Source organism: Salmo salar, chromosome ssa02 (genome assembly GCF_905237065.1).
Source record: "Salmo salar chromosome ssa02, Ssal_v3.1, whole genome shotgun sequence".
Lineage (NCBI taxonomy): Eukaryota > Metazoa > Chordata > Actinopteri > Salmoniformes > Salmonidae > Salmo > Salmo salar.
The window spans coordinates 45,717,812-45,744,688 of record NC_059443.1 but is presented as its reverse complement, the minus strand read 5'-3'; the positions used below and the strand labels follow the sequence as shown (position 1 = coordinate 45,744,688).

The 26,877-nt window shown below is 43.3% G+C and overlaps 1 protein-coding gene across 1 annotated transcript in view; it reads left to right on the top strand.

Annotated features, from left to right (window-relative positions):
- The window catches only part of LOC106581764 (PC3-like endoprotease variant B), a 165,908-nt gene that overhangs the window by 19,857 nt on the left and 119,174 nt on the right, over positions 1–26,877 (top strand). The window contains exons 4-6 of the mRNA XM_045713256.1: positions 432–507; positions 2,082–2,200; positions 10,700–10,805. Coding sequence (XP_045569212.1) covers positions 432–507; positions 2,082–2,200; positions 10,700–10,805 — 301 coding nt within the window. The remainder of the gene's footprint in view (positions 1–431; positions 508–2,081; positions 2,201–10,699; positions 10,806–26,877) is intronic.

Sequence of the window (26,877 nt, the reverse complement as noted above, 5' to 3'; positions counted from 1 at the left end):
GCTACCTGACAGAATGAACATAGAAATGTCAGTTATAGATATTCTATTCTCATTGAAAGCAAGTCTAAGAAGTAGTAGAGCTGTTCTATGTGCGCTATTTCTATGCTTCCCATTTTTAAGTTTCGTTTTTGTGTATTTTATTTTCGGTTTTGTACACCAGCTTCAAACAGCTGAAAATACAATCATTTTGGTAATGGAAAATATATTTCACAGTGGTAGAATAGTTTAGATAGCGGTACAATATTTTAGATGGTGCAATGATTCTCTACACTATACCTGCTTGTTTTGTCACATAAACAAAAATTAGGCGAACTACTACAACTTTAGCAACCAGGAAATAGCAGAGTGATTTCTTCATAATGCATCTTTAATGGTTGTGGTTGTATTAATGTTGTGTTTATGTTAACCTGTGTTGTGTGATGGTTCTCTAGGTGAGGTGGGTCCAGAGACAACAGACTCACTACAGAGACAAGAGAGCTGTTATCAGAGGACTGGACCCACACCACAGTGAGTTATCACTAAGAGACAGAATATGTGTGTGTGTGTGTGTGTCGTATACTATACATGTGTGTATTTGCACACGCTTGATTTTGTAATTGTGTGTCTGTGTATGTGTCCACAAGTATGTAACGTTAAGCATATGTGTGCATGTACGTGTTCTCTCTGCTTTGTGTGAGTGGGGGTTGTGGGTGGGTTTGCAGGAGTGTGTGATGACTCACGTAGTGCTGCGGTGAGCCTCCTCTCTCTCTCTCTCTCATCTTCTCTCTGTGCAGACTGGGACGTGCTTCCAGCCGTGGACATGCCTCGCTCTCCCTCTGCTCCTGGAGAATAGAGAGGGAGAGAGGTAGAGGGAGAAGGGAAGGAAAAGAGGGAGAGGGTGTATGTGTGTGAGATAGCAAGGATAGTGAGAGTGAAACATAGAAAGAAAAACTGACAGAGTGAAAGAGAAGTGAGCTCTAAGGCCGGCTAGGGACATAGTGACACATGAAAGGCAGCGAAGCTCTATGCCTGGCTTTCGGGGTCCGTTAGCTGGCAGTATAAGGTAGAAACACGCAGACTGAAAAGGCAGGCACACGGCAAGGCTGCCTTTTCCCTGGCTCTGCGTATTTTGTACCAGATCATTTTGTACCAGTGTTCAGAAATCAATTTTTATCATGCAGGAAAAACATGAAGAAATTATAATTGATCAAATCTATATTTATAGATTTTTCATTACAGTTATTTTTTCATTTGTTTTCACTACTTACCCTGATCGCACATTGACGTGAGGGAGAGATGAGCAGCCGGAGAGAGTGATGAGAGAGAGGCAGACAGTGAGAGAGTGATTGAGCGAGAGAGAAAGCGAGTGAGAGAGTGAGGGAGAGAGAGTGGCAGTGTGGGTGATATATGTGGGGTGAGGTGAATTTCTTGATGAGCTGATACCACGTCCACAGACACCAACACAAGCTGTGCTGTGGTAATGTTATGGTAATGATATGGTAATGCTATGGTAATATGGCGGCAGTATTCCACATCACTAGAGAGAGGGGAATTCTGGGAGGCCTTTCACCACTGGGTGGAGTGGAGGGACTTCCTGGTCTCAGAGTACACAGCAACAACAACACACACATACACACACAAACACGCACGTGCGCACTCGCGCGAATACACACGCACACACCAAAACAAATACACCAAAACAAATACACGCACTTATTCACACACACACACACACACACACACACACACACACACACACACACACACACACACACACACACACACACACACACACACACACACACAATGGCTAAAATAAGGACCTATCCCCATTACAATGGATTTAAAAAACTCACGTAAACAGTTTAGAACATGTATAAAAGGTGCAGGGAAATGCTTGCGTGCTAGCTCACTCACAGGCTAACACTAAATTGTGGAGCGTATTCATACCCACGGCTCACATGTTCCTGTCTGTCTGTCTGTCTGTCTGTCTGTCTGTCTGTCTGTCTGTCTGTCTGTCTGTCTGTCTGTCTGTCTGTCTGTCTGTCTGTCTGTCTGTCTGTCTGTCTGTCTGTCTGTCTGTCTGTCTGTCTGTCTGTCAGAGTTGCAGGATCAGCAGAGAGAGTTACCCAGCCGTCGACAGGACTCTTTGAAGACTGAAGACCAACTGGGTCATTCCCTGACCTTCAACGACCCTCTCTGGCCCATGCAGTGGGAACTGGTGGGTCTCTCCCTGAGTGTGTGTTAGTGTGTATGTGTGTGTCTGTGAACAGCAAGAGGCCTGGGAAGTATAGTATAGTTGATGTAGTAAAACACACACATACATACAAACACACTTGCACACACAAATACACTACATAGCCAAAAGTATGTGGACATCTGCTCATTGACCATCTCATTCCAAAATCATGGGCAGTAATATAGAGTTGCTCCCCCCTTTGCTGCTACAACAGCCTCCACTCTTCTGGGAATATAACTATTTGTTTAGCACTTTTGAAATGTACATAGATGTTGGAACATTTATGCGGGGACTTGCTTCCATTCAGCCACAAGAGCATTAGTGAGGTGTGAGGCACTGATGTTGGGCGATTAGGCAGTCGGCGTTCCAATTCATCCCAAAGGTGTTCGATGGGGTTGAGGTCAGGGTCAGTCAAGTTCTTCCAAACCGATCTCAACAAACCATTTCTGTATGGACCTCGTTTTGTGTACAGGGACATTGTCATGCTAAAATACGAAAGGGCCTTCCCCAAACTGTTGCCACAAAGTTGGAAGCACAGAATCGTCTAGAATGTCATTGTATTCTGTAGTGTTAAGATTTCCCTTAACTGAAACTAAGGGGCCTAGCCCGAACCATGAAAACATGCCAATACCATTATTGCAGTCGTGCACCATTATGCAGTTGGGCAGGTAGCATTCTCCTGGCATCCGCCAAACCCAGATTCGTCCGTCGGACTGCCAGATGTTCACTCCAGAGAACGCATTTCCACTGCTCCATAGTCCAATGGCGGTGAGCTTTACACCACTCCAGCCAACGCTTGGCATTGCACAAGGATGATCTTAGGCTTGTGTCAGCTGCTTGGCCATGGAAACCTATTTCATGAAGCTCCCGATGAACAGCTCTTGTGCTGACGTTGCTTCAAGATGCAGATTGGAACTCTAGTGAGTGGTGAAACAGAGGACAGACAATTTTTATGAACTGACTTGTTGGAAAGGTGGCTTCCTATGACGGTGTCACGTTGAAAGTCACTGATCTCTTGAGTATGGGACATTCTACTGCCAATGTTTGTCTATGGAAATTGCATGGCTGTGTGTAGTGTATCATACAGATATTCACATGTCCAGACCAACAACTACACACACACCTAAGCAGGGTTGAGTAGGTTAATTACTAAATGTAATCCATTACAGTTACTAGTTACCTGTCCAGAATTGTAATCAGTAACCACATTTTTTCATTACCCAAACTCAATAATGTAATCTGATTACTTCTGGATTACTTTCCCCCTATGAGGCATTAGAAGAAGACAAAAAGGAGCCATCAAACGCATTTGATGTGTCATCTGACTTGTGGTTTGACTCGTTCAGGTGGAACAAACTTTAACTTGCACCTTTTTTTCTTTCTCAATTTAAAACTAATCCAACAGGTAGTCATCTAGTTTTTTGTCACGTCCTGACCAGCAGAGGGAGTAGTTGTTTAGTATTGTGGTCAGGACGTGGCAGAAGTACTGGGTATGTGTTTGTCTAGTATTTCTGTTTCTATGTTGGTCTGTGTGGCTCCCGATCAGGGACAGCTGGTTATCGTTGTTCCTGATTGGGAGTCATATATTAGGAGTGTGTTTGTCACCTGGTTTTTGTGGGTTGTTGTATTTCGCACTGCTAGTGAATGTATAGCCTGTGAAACTGTCACTAGTCGTTCTTGTTTATTGTTTTCCCGTGTATGCTTTATTCTAAATAAATATAAAGATGAGTATTCACATCCCGGCTGCGTTTTGGTCGATTCAACACGGCTACACCTGTGACAAGTTTTTCAAAATTCAGTTTACAGTTAAAGTTTTTTGTAATCAGATTTCATGTAACTCATTAAATGTAATAATTTACTCCACAACCCTACACCTGAGTTTTGATTGACATGTGAGTGTGTAATCTGACACAGGTTGACGTTTATTGTCATGAATCTTGGCCTGGAGGCAGAACTGAGTGATTTCCGCTATATGGGCCAGCTGCAGAGTAAAAATTGGCTATATGGTACTTTTTTTTTTAAATGTGCTTTTTGGTCTTAAAGATGCAATATTCAGAAATCTCTCCGCCATTTCCTGGTTGCTAAAATTGTAATAATTTGTCTAATTTCAGTTTATATTACAAAACAAGCACTCAGAGTGTAGAGAATCACTGTACCATCTAAACCGCTGTGAAATATATTTTCAATAACCAAAAATATTGTATTTTCAGCTGTTTGAAGCTAGTGTACAAAACCGAAAGTAAAAGACACAAAAAACACATTTATGAATGGGAAGCATAGAAATAGCATACATAGAACAGATCTATCGCTTCTTAGACTTGTTTTCAATGAGAATGACATATCTATAACTCACATTTCTATGTGAATTTGGTCGGGTCGCTCAAAAAGTTACATATTGCAGCTTTAATTTAAGGTTAGGGTTAAGGTCACGGTTAGGTTTAAAATCCTGTTTTATGACTTTGTGGCTGTGCCAGCTCGTGATCACTCTGCAGACCTGCTTCCAGAACAAGATTCATGACTAAAAACACTAAACTGCTAATCTGACAGAGCCCTGTGGCTGAGGGGTGGGCTATGTCCCCAGTTCTGATGAACCATGGCAACGAATGACTGACAGGTCAGTTCTCAGGGGAAGATGGAGGGTAGGGAGAGAGACAAAGAAGAAAGAATAGTGAGAGTGGAAGAATTACTTTTCTCTGTTGGATGTGAGGGAATTCCAGGTTTCATATGGTCAGGCTAGAGAGGTTTATCCTGACCTAAAATGTATTATACAGTATATAAACTCATCAAAAAAAGAAACGTCCCTTTTTCAGGACCCTTTCTTTCAAAGATAATTCGCAAAAATAGAAATGACTTCACAGATCTTCATGGTAAAGGGTTTAAACACTGCTTCCCATGCTTGTTCAACGAACCATAAACAATTAATGAACGTGCACCTGTGGAACGGTCGTTAAGACACTAACAGCTTACAGACGGTAGGCAATTAAGGTCACAGTTATGAAAACTTAGGACACTAAAGAGGCCTTTCTACTGACTCTGAAAAACACCAAAAGAAAGATGCCCAGGGTCCCTGCTCATCTGCGTGAACGTGCCTTACGCATGCTGCAAGGAGGCTTAAGGACTGCAGATGTGGCCAGACTAATAAATTGCAATGTCTGTACTGTGAGACGTCGAAGACAGCGCTACAGGAAGACAGGATGGACAGCTGATCGTCCTCGCAGTGGCAGACCACGTGTAACAACATCTGCACAGGATCGGTACATCCGAACATCACACTTGTGGGACAGTTACAGGATGGCAACAACTGCCCGAGTTACACCAGGCACGCACAATCCCTCCATCAGTGCTCAGACTGTCCACAATAGGCTGAGAGAGGCTGGACTGAGGGCTTGTAAGCCTGTTGTAAGGCAGGTCCTCACCAGACATCACCGGCAACAACGTCGCCTATGGGCGTCACTGGACCAGACAGGACTGGCAAAAAGTGCTCTTCACTGACGAGTCATGGTTTTGTCTCACCAGGGGTGATAGTCGGATTTGCCTTTATCATCAAAGGAATGAGTGTTACACCGAGGCCTGTACTCTGGAGCGGGATCAATTTGGAGATGGAGGTTCCGTCATGGTCTGGTGCGGTGTGTCACAGCATCATCGGACTGAGCTTGTTGTCATTGCAGGCAATCTCAACGCTGTGCGTTACAGGGAAGACATCCTCCTCCCTCATGTGGTACCCTTCCTGTAGGCTCATCCTGACATGACCCTCCAGCATGACAATGCCACCAGCCATACTGCTCGTTCTGTGTGTGATTTCCTGCAGACAGGAATGTCAGTGTTCTGCCATGGCCAGCGAAGAGCCCAGATCTCAATCCCATTGAGCACGTCTGAGACCTGTTGGATCGGAGGGTGAGGGCTAGGGCCATTCCCCCAGAAATGTCCGGGAACTTGCAGGTGCCTTGGTGGAAGGGTGAGGTAACATCTCACAGCAAGAACTGGCAAATCTGGTGCAGTCCATGAGGAGGAGATGCACTGCAGTACTTAATGCAGCTGGTGGCCACACCAGATTCTGACTGTTACTGTTACCCCCCCCCTTTGTTCAGGGACACATTATTCAATTTCTGTTAGTCACATGTCTGTGGAACTTGTTCAGTTAATGTCTCAGTTGTTGAATCTTGTTATGTTCATACAAATACTGACACATGTTAAGTTTGCTGAAAATAAACGCAGTTGACAGTGAGAGGAGTTTAGCTCTGTGTGTATTCCTCTCTCTCCCCTTCTCGTTCTCTCCATATTTCTCTCTTTCCTCTCTCTCTCTCTCTTTAGCTGTTCTGTTAAATCAGCCTGTAGTGGACATGGATATTGATTGAGGGTCAGTAATCTGCCCAGGGTTGGTAGCCAGCCAGGACCAGATGTGATGTGTGTGTTTATGTCTACTGTATCTGATCTCGTAGTGTGTGTTTGTCTACTCACTCACAGTTGGTCTACATCTATAATTGGTATCCTGACAGTGTCACGTGCACTTGTAACACACGTACAGTATATTCTACGCTCCTGCGTATCCAGTGTTGTTCTGTCAATGTTGTTCTCTCTGGAAGTTATGTATTTGTGCGTGAAATGTGTGTTTGGGTGTGAGTGGAAGTGTATCTGCGCATGTGCATTTTGTGTGTGTGCGCGTGCGGGTGCAAATGCAGTGGTGATTTTAACATGTGCATCTTGGTGGGGAAAAACGGTGACAAACTGTGCCCACAAACTGTTAGGGCCTACATAAAGCTGTCCCAATATCTTACCACTGCTACACCTGGTTATCAGCGGAGCCTTTTCTGGCAGCGAAACAGTTAATTTAGCCTCATTTTCTGCCTTTAAAAAAACATAGATGATATGGCTGACTTGCTTAAACAAATGTGTTTTCTGCTGACAATTGAAATGTACAAACTATGGCATAAGGGGACAACAAGCGGATAAGAGGCAATTCATAATTTCTATTAAGACATTAATGAGCGAGCTAGGATGGACTTAGTCAATATAACTATTTGTTTAGCACTTTTGAAATGTACAGCGACAGAATTCAGAACATGGGCCGTTCATTGTTCATTGTTCTTCTCCCTGTTGACCAAGTCAGAACCGTAAGATAAATAAAGGGGGCATATAAGCAGACAATGAAAGCTCTAACAATATTTGATGATTACATGTCACGGCTGTCTGAAGAATGGGACCAAAGTGCAGCGTATGTATTGTTCCACATTTTATTAAAACTGTGAAACTATGCAAGACATACAAATAAACTAATAAAGAAAAACAACAAACCGTGACGAAGAGGTGCAACATACACTTACTCAAAATAATCTCCCACAAAACCTAGTGGGAAAAACAACAACTTAAATATGATCCCCAATTAGAGACAACGATGACCAGCTGCCTCTAATTGGAGATCATCCCCCCAAAAAACATAGAAATACAGAAACTAGAAGCCCACATAGAAATACATAAACTAGACATAAAACCCAACACAGAAAAAAGAAACTAGAACCAACATAGACATAAATAAACTAGACAAAACCCCCTGTCACGCCCTGACCTACTCTACCATAGAAAATAAAAGCTTTCTATGGTCAGGATGTGACATTACATTTCTCTAAAACAGACTATAAGCTACATGTGCACCACCAAGTCAGAACAGTAGACAAAATTAAGAGGGGTAAATAGACCAAATTATTAGGGTGAGGCACATGGGCTACTAACATCTTACTAGACAACATGCACTTAGTATTACTTTCTTAGCTACAGTATACATATCTCCCTAGCATATTACACAATTTTTGCAGCAGCATACAATATATTTCTGGACTCACCTTGTTGTGCTGTGCTCACTTGAACAGGAAGGTGGCGTGGCGGTCCTTTGTGAGCAAATTTTGTCATCAAAATCTGGCATTCTCTGGATTTATGGTGCTTTCAAAACAACTGGGAACTCTGAAAAAAAACAAGGTCGATCATGATGACGTCATTGATCTTCAGGTCGTAGCTCTAGTCTAGAAAGAGGCTGGATTTACAATTCCGAGTTGGATGACCGTTCAAAACACATTTTCCCAGTCAGAGCTAATTTATTCCCGACTTCCCAGATGTCTTAAACTCACTCAAGTCAAGTTTTCGCAGTTCCTAGTTAACAGTTGTTTTGGGTGCGGCACAAATCATGCTTGACAGCATGGCCAATGTTGAACGCATGGCCACTCCACTGAATAGCGGGCTAGTGATTGCTTTGCAATGCTTGCAGTTAGCCACTGTCACGGATTTGTTCCAAACCACTCATTGTTGAATTTGTGATTTCCAACTTGCTGTGTAATGTTTATGTCCAATGTCTGATGAGCACTGATACGTTTTATGTATAATTTCTCTTCATTATTTATCTTCAAATGACAAGGATTAAAAAGGATTTGTCAGTAGATTGTCGACTTTATTCATGATGATGACTGCTAGCTAAGATTTTTAAAGTATGATGTTGACATGATCAGTCCATTCAAAGCTACTGTACATATAACGTGATTTGACGTCATTCCATCTGTTGCCAATGACCTTGAGCCTTCTTGGATGGGCACTTCTAATGTAACTATGGCAGCACCCAAGGGGCTAGAATTTTCTCACTCTACCCTTAGACTTGGCAGTGACGTAGTGTCCCCATGAGTGACAGAACACTGAGCCAATCACGACACAACACTCTGTATTTTCTGCTGGCTTGCCCCACCACCACAGAAAGCAATGAGCTAGGCTGAAACACCTACATTATGGAGCTGCCTTACTCAAGAAAACAAAAAAGAGACCATGTTTGCATGTGGCTTTATTAACTCAATGACATATATTTTTTTACATTGTTTGCAAACTGATATGTGACACGTATTAATGCCAAAATAACATGCAAACAGGCAAAAACGTATTTTATTTCTGCCAAAAATGTGGTGCTCAAAACAGGTGGGGTTCTCCCCCACCTGCCCTGAATGACGGGTCGCCACTGTGTATATGTGTGTGGGTGTGTACGTAGGTTACTTGTGTGTGTGTATGCGGGTTTTTCTGTATGTGTGAAAGTGTGTGTGCACTTATTTCTGTGTGTGTGTGTATCCATCCGCCCGTATGCTGAGTGCCGTCCCCCCAGTGTGCTGGTGGATTCCCTAGGGCCAGGCCTGTTCTGGTGGACGCTGGCTCCATTCATCTGGCAGGCCTTTTCTTCTCCCACTACAAAGCAGCGCTGCTCCCCTGGCGCACCCACTCCCCCCCCCCACAGAGCACTATTTATCTATTGTGTTTAGTTAGACTCATCTGAGCTGCTCTCCCTCTCTACATCTCTTTTTTGCTCTCTTCCCCATTTTTTCTCCTCTCCTTATTCCATCCCCCCTCCCTTGCTCATTAACTTTCGCTCTTTACCTATATTTCTCTCTCTCTCTCGCTGTCTCTCCCTTTTTTCTCTTCTCCTTGCTTTATTTTCCCTCTCTCCGCTCTACTTATCTGTCTTTCTCTCTTTTCCCCTCTCTCTTCATTCCGAGAAGAACGACAGAATAGAAACCTCTCAAAACACTCACTTTAAATATCAAATTGTCTTTGTGCATGTGAGGGGGTTTGACATTTTGGGGAAGGCTCTTGTTTGTTTTGTGCCCGTATGGGTTTACGGTGTTTGTGTGTGTGTGTGTGTGACTGAATGGGCGCTGTGTGCTGGTTGTGGGGAGCGGAGAGGCTTATGGGTAGTTCTGCTCCTGGCTCTCTCTACTCTCTCTACTCGCCACATGGGGTGTGTTTTGGAGGCTGTTTTGATGTGCGGAGAGCAGGGCCTCCCTCGAGCGCTACCCTGAACCTTTTCAGCACTGTGTTTAGTCAAGGGTCTGTGACGTTCGGGTACACACTCACACACACACACACACTGAGGAAAACACACACGCATACATGGACGGACACACACACACTCACACATGTACACAAACTTAGCATGAGATTCAGTGGCCACTAAGGTAGGTTCTGTGATGCCTTTTGTTGGCAGAGTGTTGAACAAAAGAGGGTGAAAAGGCTTCCCTACCTGAATGGATTTAAATAGCACTACAGGAGTGAGTGACATAAGGAGTGAGAGAAGAGAGGGAGTGAGCGGATGAGGGATTAAGAAGTGGATTTCAATGGCCATAAGTGAGGGACATATGATTCGTTATGTGATAGTACAGCAGTAGAAACGTTTTGGTTCCAGGTAGAACCCTTTTGGGTTCCATGAGGAGCCCTCTGTGGAAAGGGTTGTTCATGGAACCCAAAATGGTTCTACTTGGAACCAAAAGGTTTCTACCTGGCACCAAAAAGTGTTCTTCAAAGGGTTATCCTATGAGGACAGCCGAAGAACCCTTTTAGGTGTCATCTTTTCTCTAAGAGTGTACAAGTTTTGTCATATAGCTATTATCTTTGTGACATAAGATTATGATGTGTGTGTGTTTGTGACTGTGTTTTATTCTATGTACCTGTGTTTTACTACAGTTCAACCATGGCCAATACAGCTCCAGTCACTTTGACCTGAACGTGATGCCGGTGTGGAGCAGGAACATCACCGGGAATGGAGTGGTGGTCAGCATCATCGATGACGGTAAAGTCAAGACCAATCCATTACAAGACAGGGCCACGTTAAGCAGCGCACAATGTTACAGATAGAAATTAATAATATAGAACAAACATGCCTCTATGACACATAGAATAAGGAATCACATCAACTCAATTCATGACATTTATATCTGCAAGTTCCACAGCCATTGCCTACTGAACGTGGCTCAGCCATGAAGGGCAGAGACAAGGGCATTTTTTTCTGTATTAAGGAACATCATTATTTATTTGTTTGTATTTTAATCTCCTCTCCTGTGGATTCTCTGCCTTCATTAACATAATAAGGTGACCAAAAAATGACCATTATTGTATTAGCTAAGGACTAATCCAAGGGGTTTCAGATGTGTGTATCGGGACATCCAAATCTGTTTTTATAATAGGAGGAGAGGATAGTGTAAGTAGTTTATTTGAGAAGATGTGTAGAAAGTCTGAAGGAGCGAGTCAGGGAGTCAGTGTAAAAGTTGTGTACATCTTATCCCGTCCACCTCTTCTTCTGTTGGAATGGAGTGGTGTTATTTAGCCAAGCCAGCCAATCAGAGTGGCTGGTACTGGTCGCCTCTCAGTCACAGCAGCGCAATAAGGATACTTTTCACTACGATTAGTGGAATATCTGGCAACAAGGGAAATGAAAGAACAGCATCTTATGGGCTCATTCATCAATAACTAATTAAGGCCTGGGTACACTCAAGTGCTGATAGAAATGGAGAAGTGGCTGTGTGTGTGTGTGTGTGTGTGTGTGTGTGTGTGTGTGTGTGTGTGTGTGTGTGTGTGTGTGTGTGTGTGTGTGTGTGTGTGTGTGTGTGTGTGTGTGTGTGTGTGTGTGTGTGGGTGGGTGTGTGTGGGTGTGAATGTGAATGCTTGTATGTCAGTGTGGGTGCTTGTGCATGTTTGTAGCTGAATTGTTGTGTGAGATTTGTTTTCCATGAGGAAGTGGCTCCGTGTCATGGCAGGGTTACTGTAGGCGGACGACTCCTATCTGCTCTGCATACTGAGAGACGGAGAAAGAGAGAGAGAGTTGCAGAGAGAGAGAGAGAGGTAGCTAGAGAGGGAGAGAGAGAGAGAGAAAAGGATGCTGAGAGGGAGAGTGAGAGAGGGCGAGAGAAAAGGATACAGATACAGAGAAAGAGAGAGAGAGAGGGAGATTAAGCAAAGAGAGGACGAAAAAGAACAAGGAGAGAGTGAGAGAGGATGAAAGAAAACAATAGAGGAAGAGAAGGGGGAAGAGAGAGAGAGAGAGAGAGAGTATTAGACCTGCACCACTGACTCTCCTCTCCTCTGAGGCCATTGTTCTCTGTTCCACCTCTCTGTATTGATTCCACCAAGCATGAATTCTCCCTCCATCTTTCTCTCTTTTCTCTCTCTGTTCTTTATCTCTCTGTATTCCTTCCTTCCTTCTTTCATTTTGTTTCTGCCAAGCTATCATCTTACCTTTCTCTAAATGCACTCCTCTCTATCTCTCTCGCTGTTTCTCTCTATCCCCCTCTCTCTCCCTATCTCTCTAGTATGTCTGAGAGTCAGACTCAGAGACCTGAAGGATCATGTACACACACATCACCTTTAGCCACCTTTGAATCAATGCTTATTGATTTTAATAGCGGGGGTGACCCCCTCTTCTCCTTCCCTCCATTCCTCCCTCCTCTATCTCCATCCTTCTCTTTTAGAGGTAATGTAATCAGAGCCTGAGACTATTCTTGCACAGAGTTCTAGCAAATGTACCCCACCACCTCCAATCTGGGTATATGTATGCTACTTGAGTGAGAGTGTGTGTGTGTGCGTGTGCATGTGTGTGTTTGTCTGAGTGTGTGTTTCAACCATTAATAATTGTTTTATACTGCAACATTATACTATAAAAATAGTATGATACTTTATATCAATATTGTATGTCATGGATTAATTACTAATATGAAAAAAATCATAACTTTAAACCATTTGGTTAATTCTAAATGTTTATATTTAGGGGCTTAAACCTAGACAGAAGTTAATTAAAAACAGTGAGAATAGGCATTGGTCTGAAGCCAAAGAATTCACATGGGCACTACAATGCCTATTCCACCCATGCTCTACCAAGGTTTTCCAGCGCACAGCTTTGACCTACTACAGTAGTTATGTTGGCATTGACCTTCAGACTATGTGTAGGCAGGTTGCTTAGGATTCAAACCTTCTCAAACAGCCTAATTCATACTCTTAGAGGAGGTGCTTCTACAACAATGTGATTTGTACCACATACAAGGTAAAATATTGGATTCTTCACACACCACAGTAAGACATGATTCCATTACGCTACCTTCTGATGCTTTTTGAAATGAAATGAAAGCAAGCTTTTCTTTTACACTTAGAAGACCATCAGGCTTGATTGAGCTGTTTTGTATTGTAGTAATGTGGTGCATGCCTGTATTTCTTTAAACCTCTATTTTAGCAATACATGTCATAGAAAAAGAAATCAGTAGGGGCCCAACATAACAACAGGTGATGGTGTGTTGGACACAGTAGCTCAGATAGATAGAGTCTGTCTGTATTCCTGATTTCTGTAACTGTTAGCGTACCTGTGTGATATTGAATTAAGCTCAGAACCACTTTCAGAACCACTTTCAAACATGGTCCTGTTTTATCAATTGCCGTGCTGATCAATGGACAGTTCATTGCCTCTGTCAAAATAATGTGTCTCTAAAGAAAGTGATGTTTGCATTTGTATTTCTTTTTGCAATAAAGATGGTAACGCAACAATAATGCACATTTACAATAAGCCTATATCAAAAATATATAAAGAAAACGTAACATAACATACTAATTTCAGTGTCCCAGCTGTACTTTAACCTGTTGGGGCTAGGGGGCAGTATTTGCACGGCCGGATAAAAAACGTACCCGATTTAAACTGGTTACTACTCTTGCCCAGAAACGAGAATATGCATTTAATTAGTAGATTTGGATAGAAAACACTCTAAAGTTTCTAAAACTGTTTGAATGGTGTCTGTGAGTATAACAGAACTCATATGGCAGGCCAAAACTTGAGAAGATTCCATACAGGAAGTGCCCTGTCTGACAATTTGTTCTCCTTCTGTGGCATCTCTATCAAAAATACAGCATCTCTGCTGTAACGTGACATTTTCTAAGGCTTCCATTGGCTCTCAGAAGGCGCCAGAAAGTGGAATGACGTCTCTCCAGTCTCTGGGCGAAAAACAGCAGGAGATTTTGTGAGTGGTCAGGCTGAGAACAGTGACACTGGAGATGCGCGTTCATGTGAATTCTCCATTTTTTTCTTTCAGCCTTTGAATGAATACAACGTCGCCCGGTTGGATTATTATCGCTATTTTACGAGAAAAATAGCATAAAAATTGATTTTAAATAGCGTTTGACATGCTTCTAAGTACGGTAATGGAATATTTTGACATTTTTTGTCACGAAATGCGCTTGCGCGTCATCCTTCGGATACTGACCTGAACGCACGAACAAAACGGAGGTATTTGAATATAACTATGGATTATTTGGAACCAAAACAACATTTGTTGTTGAAGTAGAAGTCCTGGGAGTGCATTCTGACGAAGAACAGCAAAGGTAATCCAATTTTTCTTATAGTAAATCTGAGTTTGGTGAGGGCCAAACTTGGTGGGTGTCAAATTAGCTAGCCGTGATGGCCGGGCTATGTACTCAGAATATTGCAAAATGTGCTCCTTCGCCGAAAAGCTATTTTAAAATCTGACACCGTGATTGCATAAAGGAGTTCTGTATCTATAATTCTTAAAATAATTGTTATGTTTTTGTCAACGTTTATCGTGAGTAATTTAGTAAATTCACCGGAAGTTTGCAGTGGGTATGCTAGTTCTGAACATCACATGCTAATGTAAAAAGCTGGTTTTTGATATAAATAAGAACTTGATTGAACAAAACATGCATGTATTGTATAACATAATGTCCTAGGTGTGTCACCTGATGAAGATCATCAAAGGTTAGTGCCTCATTTAGCTGTGGTTTTGGTTTTTGTGACATATATGCTTGCTTTGAAAATGGCAAGTGTGATTATTTTTGGCAGGGTACTCTCCTGACATAATGTAATGTTTTGCTTTCGCTGTAAAGCCTTTTTGAAATCGGACAATGTGGTTAGATTAACGAGAGTCTTGTCTTTAAAATGGTGCAACATAGTCATATGTTTGAGAAATTGAAGTTATAGCATTTTTGAGGTATTTGTATTTCGCGCCACGCGATTCCACTGGCTGTTGACTAGGTGGGACACAAACGTCCCACCTTGCCCAGGGAGGTTAACTATGTTATGTCTAGTCTATGAGACCAGGTTGGTATGCAGCAATGATTCTGATGTTGTTTTACCTTGGTGTACCGTGTGAATCCCCCTGACTACTTTTCACTTGTGTATGGCAACTTCAGATTTTCTGTGAACACACTGAAAAGTAATTTGAAACTGTGTTGATCAGTCAGCACAAATGTGGAGTATTTTTTATTTATTTAACCTTTATTTCACTAGGCAAGTCAGATAAGAACAAATTCTTATTTACAATGACAGCCTACCCCAGATGACGCTGGGCCAATTGTGCACCACCCTATGGGACTCCCAATCATGGCTGGATGTGATGCAGCCTGGATTCAAACCTGGTACTGCAGTGACACCTCTTGCACTGAGATGCAGTGCCTTAGACCACTGCGCCACCTGGGTATTAGTGTAAGAAAGACAAGATGACAGGAGAGAGAGTGTATGCCGGATCTAGAATTTATTCTACACTTTAAAAAAGTAAAAAAATATACACATTGTGAGATATTTGGCGAAATAGACCGGCATGCCTCTCCATAGGAAAACATTGGGGGGAGCTCAGCATTCCAAGGGCAAAAAGTATTTTGGGGCTAGCATTTGATCACAACCGAGCTCGCTGCCCAGACTTACATAATTAGAAAGAGGAGATTATCATGATTAAAATGGCATCTGACTTGAAAAAATCCAAATATACACATTGCGAGATATTTGACGAAATAGACAAACATACCGATATTTCCCCTATAGGAAACAATGCGACGACCTCAGAGTTTCATGAGAATTTTTTTTGTTGTTGTTTACATTTTAACTATAAACAACGTGAGCAGGTCTCATTGCCAACAATAGCGAAGCAGGCATTGTGACGTAGAACAATAAGCTGGGAATAGAACGTTCGGAAGGCGAGTTGGTGCCATGGTGCTCAACAGAACAAATAGGAGCTGACAGGGTGAAAAATGACCTAAAATAAGGCCTGCTTTTTCATGATTACTTTAAAACAACGGCAAGCAGCAGGGAAATATGCTCATATTATGAAACTGGGGTCCATGGCGGATGCAATGAACTAGTTTTTATAAAAATAAAGCGTTGTTAAAAATGTCATTTGTCCAGCCTAGCATAGCTAACTGCAGTGTTTATCCTGTCTGTAGTCTGGCTACCTCATCTTAACTTGGTCTGTGCAGTGCAAATGAGCGTGAGCAGCGTGGCAGTATCCCAAAGTTTGGTGGTTTTAAACTTAATTTAACTAACGTTAACCTCTCTAGGGTCGGCGGGACGAAATCGTCCCACCTACTCAACAGCCAGTTGAATCCCGTGGCGCGTTATTCAAATACCTTAGAAATGTTATTACTTACATTTCTCAAACATATGACTATTTTACACCATTTTAAAACCTCTTACATCTAGACGTTCCACTAGCGGAACACCTGCTCCAAAATCCAATGATAGGCGTGGCGCGAATTACAAATTCCTCAAAAATACAAAAACTTCAATTTTTCAAATATATGACTATTTCACAGCATTTTAAAGACAAGACTCTCCTTTATCTAACCACACTGTCCGATTTCAAAAAGGCTTTACAGCGAAAGCAAAACATTAGATTATGTCAGCAGAGTACCAAGCCAGAAATAATCAGACACCCATTTTTCAAGCTAGCATATAATGTCACAAAAAACAAAACCACAGCTAAATGCAGCACTAACCTTTGATGATCTTCATCAGATGACAACCCTAGGACATTATGTTATACAATGCATGCATGTTTTGTTCAATCAAGTTCATATTTATATCAAAAACCAGCTTTTTACATTAGCATGTGACGTTCAGAACTAGCATACCCCCGCAAACATCCGGTGAATTTACTAAATTACTCACGATAAACGTTCACAAAAAACATAACAATTATTTTAAGAATTATAGATACAGAACTCCTCTATGCACTCGATATGTCCGATTTTAAAATAGCTTTTCGGTGAAAGCACATTTTGCAATATTCTCAGTAGATAGCCCAGCCATCACGGCTAGCCATTTAGACACCGACCAAGTTTAGCCCTGATCAAACTCTGATTTACTATTACAAAAGTTTCATTACCTTTGTTGTCTTCGTCAGAATGCACTCCCAGGACTGCTACTTCAATAACAAATGTTGGTTTGGTCCAAAATAATCCATCGTTATATCTGAATAGCGGCGTTTTGTTCGTGCGTTCCAGACACTATCCGAAATGGTAAAGAAGGGTCGCGCGCATGGCGCAATTCGTGACAAAAAAATTATAAATATTCCATTACCGTACTTCGAAGCATGTCAACCGCTGTTTAAAATCAATTTTTATGCAATTTTTGTCGTAGAAAAGCGATAATATTCCGACCGGGAATCTCCTTTTCGGCAAACAGAGGAAAAAATAACACAGACGGGGGCGGCCAGGTCACGCGCCTAAGCCCATAGTCCCTTGATCGGCCACTTGAGAAAGGCGATAATGTGTTTCAGCCTGGGGCTGGGATGACGACATTCAGGTTTTTCCCGGGCTCTGAGCGCCTATGGACGACGTAGGAAGTGTCACGTTAGAGCAGAGATCCTTAGTAAAAGATAGAGATGGCAAAGAAGTTCCAGAAATGGTCAGACAGGCCACTTCCTGTAAAGGAATCTCTCAGGTTTTGACCTGCCATTTGAGTTCTGTTATACTCACAGACACCATTCAAACAGTTTTAGAAACTTTAGGGTGTTTTCTATCCATATATAATAAGTATATGCATATTCTAGTTACTGGGTAGGATTAGTAACCAGATTAAATCGGGTACGTTTTTTATCCAGCCGTGAAAATACTGCCCCCTAGCCATAAGAGGTTAAAGACAAGACTCTCGTTAATCTAACCACACTGTCCGATTTCAAAAAGGCTTTACAACGAAAGCAAAACATTAGATTATGTCAGCAGAGTACCCAGCCAGAAATAATCAGACACCCATTTTTCAAGCTAGCATATAATGTCACATGAACCCAAACCACAGCTAAATGCAGCACTAACCTTTGATGATCTTCATCAGATGACAACCCTAGAACATTATGTTATACAATACATGCATGTTTTGTTCAATCAAGTTCATATTTATATCAAAAACCAGCTTTTGACATTAGCATGTGACGTTCAGAACTAGCATACCCCCCCGCAAACTTCCGGTGAATATACTAAATTACTCACGATAAACGTTGACAAAAAACACAACAATTATTTTAAGAATTATAGATACAGAACTCCTCTATGCACTCGCTATGTCCGATTTTAAAATAGCTTTTCGGTGAAAGCACATTTTGCAATATTCTCAGTAGATAGCCCGGCATCACAGGGCTAGCTATTTAGACACCCACCAAGTTTAGCACTCACCAAAATCAGATTTACTATAAGAAAAATGTTATTACCTTTGCTGTCTTCGTCAGAATGCACTCACAGGACGTCTACTTCAATAACAAATGTTGGTTTGGTTCAAAATAATCCATAGTTATGTTCAAATATCCTCTGTTTTGTTCAAGACACTATCCGAATGGTAAAGAAGGGTGACGCGCACGACGCATTTCGTGACAAAAAAAATCTTAAATATTCCATTACCGTACTTCGAAGCATGTCAACCGCTGTTTAAAATCAATTTTTATGCCATTTTTCTCGTAAAAAAGCAATAATATTCCGACCGGGAATCTGTGTTTAGGTTCAAAGACGATAGAAAATAAAAACATGGGGTCGACTCGTGCACGCGCCTCAGCCCATTGTCCTCTGATAGAGCACTTACCAAAGGCGCTAATGTGTTTCAGCCTGGGGCTGGAATTACATCATTCAGCTTTTTCCCGCCTTCTGAGAGCCTATGGGAGCCGTAGGAAGTGTCACGTTACAGCAAAGATCCTCAGTCTTCAATAAACAGAGTCAAGAAGCTCCATTGGCCCCCAATGACATGCTAGCCTTTATTTGCCTGTTCGTTAGCTATCTAACTTTTAGCTGACTGGTGTTAGCTAGCTACAAAGGCTAGCTGCTGAACTTTGTACAAGCAAGCTAACGTTAGCAAGGTAACGTTAGCTAGCTAGCTACCTAGCTAATCAAAATATCTGTTTGCATTTATTGATTAACCTCAGATTGAACACCACCATATAGCTAGCTATATACAGTAGCCTTAGTTTGTTCACGTACACTTCCTATGACTGGCAGCATGGTGCAAGCAGCTGTGTTGTTGCCGAGCAACCGACTCAGTGTTATAGAACTCTGAGCTTTGGCTAAAGAATATGTTACTATACTAGCTCCCCCCAATGTTACCTATATATTGTTATTATAATACAAAGTAATAGACGATCTACGAAACTAAAAGTCCTTAGTCAATCACGTGAAAGGAGAGGGAACTTCATGAAATGCAAAAAACACAATTCTTCACATCCAATGCATTGCACTTCAACATCAACTGAAGTCATTTAGTAATATTAATTTTTAATTTTATTTCACCTTTATTTAACCAGGGAGGCAAGTTGAGAACAAGTTCTCATTTACAACTGCGACCTGGCCAAGATAAAGCAAAGCAGTTCGACACATATAACAACACAGAGTTACACACGGAGTAAAACAAACATACAGTCAATAATACAGTAGAAAAAGAAGTCTACATACAATGTGAGCAAATGAGGTGAGATAAGACATAACACATCTGTGTTCCGGAACTCCAATTTGAGCAGCAGCAGCTGAAAAATGAGCTCCTACAAATATTGAAATTTACATGGTTTTTAGAGTGAAGTACATCGGAAAAAAGCTAAAGAAAACTGCAAGACTGAATAGGAGAAAAAACAAGCAACAAACAAAGAAGATAGGCTTTTGAAAAATAACTATTTTTCATAAAATTGTAGTTATCTTAGCTAGCTGAATTGTTTACCAGTTGCTAAGCAGTTGCTAGGGACTCTTTTGGAAGAAGCTAGCTAGCTAACGAAGAACAACAAAGAATATCTAGTTAACAGAAGAAAAGAAAGAGAAAATCAGGACAGAAGAAAAAGGATATCAAAGTGAAACAGTTCTCTAAAGACACAGGAGACAATAATACAAGAAACAACACTTCTGTAGCTTGTCAACTATGTGTCTGTCTATCCCTGTTCTCTCCTCTCTGCACAGGCCATACAAACGCTTCACACCGCGTGGCCGCTGCCACTCCAACCTGGTGGTCCCAGCGCGCACGACCCACGTGGAGTTCCAGGTCTCCGGCAGCCTCTGGAACTGCCGGTCTGCAGCCAACAAGGCTGAGTTCATCTCAGCCTATGCTACCCTCCAGTCCCTAGACTTCCTGGCGCTGACGGAAACATGGATTACCACAGATAACACTGCTACTCCTACTGCTCTCTCTTCGTCTGCCCACGTGTTCTCGCATACCCCTAGAGCATCGAGCCAGCGGGGTGGTGGCACTGGAATCCTCATCTCTCCCAAGTGGACATTCTCTCTTTCTCCCCTGACCCATCTGTCTATCTCCTCATTTGAATTCCATGCTGTCACAGTTACCAGCCCTTTCAAGCTTAACATCCTTATCATTTATCGCCCTCCAGGTTCCCTTGGAGAGTTCATCAATGAGCTTGACGCCTTGATAAGTTCCTTTCCTGAGGATGGCTCACCTCTCACAGTTCTGGGTGACTTTAACCTCCCCACGTCTACCTTTGACTCATTCCTCTCTGCCTCCTTCTTTCCACTCCTCTCCTCTTTTGACCTCACCCTCTCACCTTCCCCCCCTACTCACAAGGCAGGCAATATGCTTGACCTCATCTTTACTAGATGCTGTTCTTCCACTAATCTCATTGCAACTCCCCTCCAAATCTCCGACCACTACCTTGTATCCTTTAACCTCTTGCTCTCATCCAACACTTCTCACTCTGCCCCTACTCGGATGGTATTGCGCCGTCCCAACCTTCGCTCTCTCTCTCCCGCTACTCTCTCCTCTTCCATCCTATCATCTCTTCCCTCTGCTCAAACCTTCTCCAACCTATCTCCTGATTCTGCCTCCTCAACCCTCCTCTCCTCCCTTTCTGCATCCTTTGATTTTCTCTGTCCCCTATCCTCCAGGCCGGCTCGGTCCTCCCCTCCTGCTCCGTGGCTCGACGACTCACTACGAGCTCACAGAACAGGGCTCCGGGCAGCCGAGCGGAAATGGAGGAAAACTCGCCTCCCTGCGGACCTGGCATCCTTTCACTCACTGCTTTCTACATTCTCCTCTTCTGTCTCTGCTGCTAAAGCCACTTTCTACCACTCTAAATTCCAAGCATCTGCCTCTAACCCTAGGAAGCTCTTTGCTACCTTCTCCTCCCTCCTGAATCCTCCTCCCCCTCCCCCCCTCCTCCCTCTCTGCGGATGACTTCGTCAACCATTTTGAAAAGAAGGTTGACGATATCCGATCCTCGTTTGCTAAGTCAAACGACACCGCTGGTCCTGCTCACACTGCCCTACCCTGTGCTTTGACCTCTTTCTCCCCTCTCTCTCCAGATGAAATCTCGCGTCTTGTGACGGCCGGCCGCCCAACAACCTGCCCACTTGACCCTATCCCCTCCTCTCTTCTCCAGACCATTTCCGGAGACCTTCTCCCCTTCCTCACCTCGCTCATCAACTCATCCTTGACCGCTGGCTATGTCCCTTCCGTCTTCAAGAGAGCGAGAGTTGCACCCCTTCTGAAAAAACCTACACTCGATCCCTCCGATGTCAACAACTACAGACCAGTATCCCTTCTTTCTTTTCTCTCCAAAACTCTTGAACGTGCCGTCCTTGGCCAGCTCTCCTGCTATCTCTCTCAGAATGACCTTCTTGATCCTAATCAGTCAAGTTTCAAGACTGGGCATTCAACTGAGACTGCTCTTCTCTGTGTCACGGAGGCTCTCCGCACTGCTAAAGCTAACTCTCTCTCCTCTGCTCTCATACTTCTAGACCTATCTGCTGCCTTTGATACTGTGAACCATCAGATCCTCCTCTCCACCCTCTCCGAGTTGGGCATCTCCGGCGCGGCCCACGCTTGGATTGCGTCCTACCTGACAGGTCGCTCCTACCAGGTGGCGTGGCGAGAATCTGTCTCCGCACCATGCGCTCTCAGCACTGGTGTCCCCCAGGGCTCTGTTCTAGGCCCTCTCCTATTCTCGCTATACACCAAGTCACTTGGCTCTGTCATATCCTCACATGGTCTCTCCTATCATTGCTATGCAGACGACACACAATTAATCTTCTCCTTTCTCCCTTCTGATAACCAGGCGGCGAATCGCATCTCTGCATGTCTGTCAGACATATCAGTGTGGATGACGGATCACCAGCTCAAGCTGAACCTCGGCAAGACGGAGCTGCTCTTCCTCCCGGGGAAGGACTGCCCGTTCCATGATCTCGCCATCACGGTTGACAACTCCCTTGTGTCCTCCTCCCAGAGTGCTAAGAACCTTGGCGTGATCCTGGACAACACCCTGTCGTTCTCCACTAACATCAAGGCGGTGACCCGATCCTGTAGGTTCATGCTCTACAACATTCGCAGAGTACGACCCTGCCTCACACAGGAAGCGGCGCAGGTCCTAATCCAGGCACTTGTCATCTCCCGTCTGGATTACTGCAACTCGCTGTTGGCTGGGCTCCCTGCCTGTGCCATTAAACCCCTACAACTCATCCAGAACGCCGCAGCCCGTCTGGTGTTCAACCTTCCCAAGTTCTCTCACGTCACCCCGCTCCTCCGCTCTCTCCACTGGCTTCCAGTTGAAGCTCGCATCCGCTACAAGACCATGGTGATTGCCTACGGAGCTGTGAAGGGAACGGCACCTCCATACCTTCAGGCTCTGATCAGGCCCTACACCCAAACAAGGGCACTGCGTTCATCCACCACTGGCCTGCTGGCCCCCCTACCTCTGAGGAAGCACAGTTCCCGCTCAGCCCAGTCAAAACTGTTCGCTGCTCTGGCACCCCAATGGTGGAACAAGCTCCCTCACGACGCCAGGACAGCGGAGTCAATCACCACCTTCCGGAGACACCTGAAACCCCACCTCTTTAAGGAATACCTAGGATAAAGTAATCCTTCTAACCCCCCCCCTTAAAATATTTAGATGCACTATTGTAAAGTGGTTGTTCCACTGGATATCATAAGGTGAATGCACCATTTTGTAAGTCGCTCTGGATAAGAGCGTCTGCTAAATGACTTAAATGTAATGTAAATGTAATAAGGGAGGTAAAGGCAATAAATAGGCCATGGTGGTGAAGTAAATACAATATAGCAATTAAAACACTGGAATGGTAGATTTCACAGTAGATGAGTGTGCAAAGTAGAAATACTGGGGTGCAAAGGAGCAAAATAAATAAATAAATAAATACAGTAGGGGAAGAGGTAGTTGTTTGGGCTATTTATAGATGGGCTATGTACAGGTGCAGTGATCTGTGAGCTGCTCTGACAGCTGGTGCTTAACCTCTATGGGCTAGGTGGGACGCTAGCGTGCCACCCGTGGTGCACTCCATCAACAGCAGGTGCATTTCAAGAGCGGCAAATTTGAATCCAAATAAATGTCAAAATTCAAATTTTTCAAACATACAACTATTTTACACCCTTTGAAAGATAAACATCTCCTTAATCTAACCACGTTTTACAATTTCAAAAAGGTTTTACGGCGAAAGCATAAATTTAGAGTATGTTAGGAGAGTACATTTACAAGAGTTGTGTGTAATGTTTTGTCAATTCAAAGACAGGGTCACCAAAACCATAAAACCAGCTAAAATGATGCACTAACCTTTTACAATCTCCATCAGATGACACTCCTAGGACATTATGTTAGACAATGCATGCATTTTTAGTTCTATCAAGTTCATATTTATATCCAAAAACAGCGTTTTACTATGGCATTGATGTTGAGGAAATCGTTTCCCTCCAATAACCGGCAGTCAAGTCAGCGTCACAAATTAAATAATTAAAATTAGAAAACATTGGTAAAATATTATATTGTCATTTAAAGAATTATAGATTTACATCTCTTGAACGCAATCAACTTGCCAGATTTAAAAATAACCTTACTGGGAAATCACACTTTGCAATAATCTGAGCACTGCGCCCAGAAAAATACGCGTTGCGATACAGACTAGACGTCATGTTGGGGAGATCTAAAATCGAAAATACTATGTAAATAATCCATTACCTTTGATTCTCTTCATCAGATGTCACTTCCAGGTATCACAGGTCCATAACGAATGTAGTTTTGTTCAAAAAAGCTCATCATTTATGTCCAAAAATCTCCGTCTTGTTAGCACATGATCTAAGCCAGCCGGACTTCTCGTCATGAACGAGGGGAAAAAATATATTTACGTTCGTTCAAACATGTCAAACGTTGTATAGCATAAATCATTAGGGCCTTTTTAACCAGAACATGAATAATATTCAAGGTGGACGAATGCATACTCTTTTATAACGTATTGGAACGAGGGTACCCAACATGAACTCGCGCGCCAGGTGTCTAATGGGACATCATCGTTCCATGGCTCTTGTTCGGTCAGATCTCCCTCCAGAAGACTCAAAACACTTTGTAAAGGCTGGTGACATCTAGTGGAAGCAATAGGAAGTGCCAAAATATTCCTCAGCCCCTGTGTTTTTCAATGGGATAGGTTTAAAGGTAATACAACACATCATGTATCCACTTCCTGTCAGAAAATGTCTCAGGGTTTTGCCTGCCAAATGAGTTCTGTTATACTCACAGACACCATTCAAACAGTTTTAGAACATTTAGGGTGTTTTCTATCCATATGTAATAAGTATATGCATATTCTAGTTACTGGGTAGGAGTGGTAACCAGATTAAATCGGGTATGTTTTTTTATCCAGCCGTGTCAATACTGCCCCCTAGCCCTAACAGGTTAAAGCTTGTGAGGGTGATAAGTGTTTCCAGTTTCAGAGATTTTTGTAGTTCGTTCCAGTCATTGGCAGCAGAGAACTGGAAGGAGAGTCGGCCAAAGGAGGAATTGGCTTTGGGGGTGACCAGAGAGATATACCCGCTGGAACACGTGCTACGGGTGGGTGCAGCTATGGTGACCAGCGAGCAGAGATAATGCGGGACTTTACCTAGCAGGGTCTTGCAGATGACCTGGAGCCAGTGGGTTTGGCGACGAGTATGAAGCGAGGGCCAGCCAACGAGAGCGTACAAGTCGCAGTGGTGGGTAGTATATGGGGCTTTGGTGACAAAACGGATGGCACTGTGATAGACTGCATCCAATTTGTTAAGTAGGGTGTTGGAGGATATTTTGTAAATGACATCGCCAAAGTCGAGGATCGGTAAGATGGTCAGTTTTACGAGGGTATGTTTGGCAGCATGAGTGAAGGATGCTTTGTTGCGAAATAGGAAGCCAATTCTAGATTTAACTTTGGAATCGAGATGTTTTATGTGAGTCTGGAAGGAGAGTTTACAGTCTAACCAGACACCTAGGTATTTGTAGCTGTCCACATATTCTAAGTCAGAACCGTCCAGAGTAGTGATGCTGGACGGGCGGGCAGGTGCAGGCAGCGATCGGTTGAAGAGCATGCATTTAGTTTTACTTGTATTTAAGAGCAGTTGTAGGCCACGGAAGGAGAGTTGTATGGCATTGAAGCTCGTCTGGAGGGTTGTTAATTAACACAGTGTCCAAAGAAGGGCCAGAAGTATATAGAATGGTGTCGTCTGCGTAGAGGTGGATCAGAGACTCACCAGCAGCAAGAGCGACATCATTGATATATACAGAGAAGAGAGTCGGCCCAAGAATTGAACCCTGTGGCACCCCATAGCGACTGCCAGAGGTCCGGACAACAGGCCCTCAGATTTGACACACTGAACTCTGTTGGAGAAGTAGTTGGTGAACCAGTCGAGGCAATCATCATATATTATGATGATCATGAGAAGTGATCCGGAGTGCTGGGCAGATTAATCAGCTAATGGCGATGCACGACCATCCCAGAGTGTCACTGTCACCACAACATCAACACTGACTGGCCACTGTTCATCTCTCTCCTGGTGCACTCAAACATCCATTGCCTACCTACCATATAAATCATACACCACTGTCATTGCATGTCATTGGAACCGAGACAATAGGAACTCAGTTGGATAGAGAAAGGCTGCAACGGTGACATGCTATCTCAAATCAAATCAAATTGTATTTGTCACATGCGCCGAATACAACAGGTGTAGACCTTACAGTGAAATGCTTACTTACAAGCCCTTAACCAACAATGCAGTTTTAAGAAAAATACCTAAAAAAATAAGAAACAAAAGTAACGAATAATTAAAGAGCAGCAGCAAAAATAACAATAGGCTATATACAGGGAGGTACCGGTACTGAGTCAATGTGCGGGGGCACCGGTTAGTCAAGGTAATTGAGGTAATGTATACATGTAGGAAGAGTTATTAAAGTGACGTATGCATAGATAATAACAGAGAGTAGCAGCAGTGTAACGGGGGGGGGGGATGCAAATAGTCTGGGTAGTCATTGGATTAGATGTTCAGTAGTCTTATGGCTTGGGGGTAGAAGCTGTTTAGAAGCCTCTTGGACCTAGACTTGGCACTCCGGTACCACTTGCCGTGCGGTAGCAGAGAGAACAGTCTATGACTAGGGTAGCTGGAGTCTGACAATTTTTAGAGCCTTCCTCTGACACCACCTGGTATAGAGGTCCTGGATGACAGGAAGCTTGGCCCCAGTGATGCACTGGGCCGTTCGCACTACCCTCTGTAGTGCCTTGCTGTCGGAGGCCGAGCAGTTGCCATACCAGGCAGTGATGCAACCAGTCAGGATGCTCTCGATGGTGCAGCTGTAGAACCTTTTGATGGTGATGTGGACACC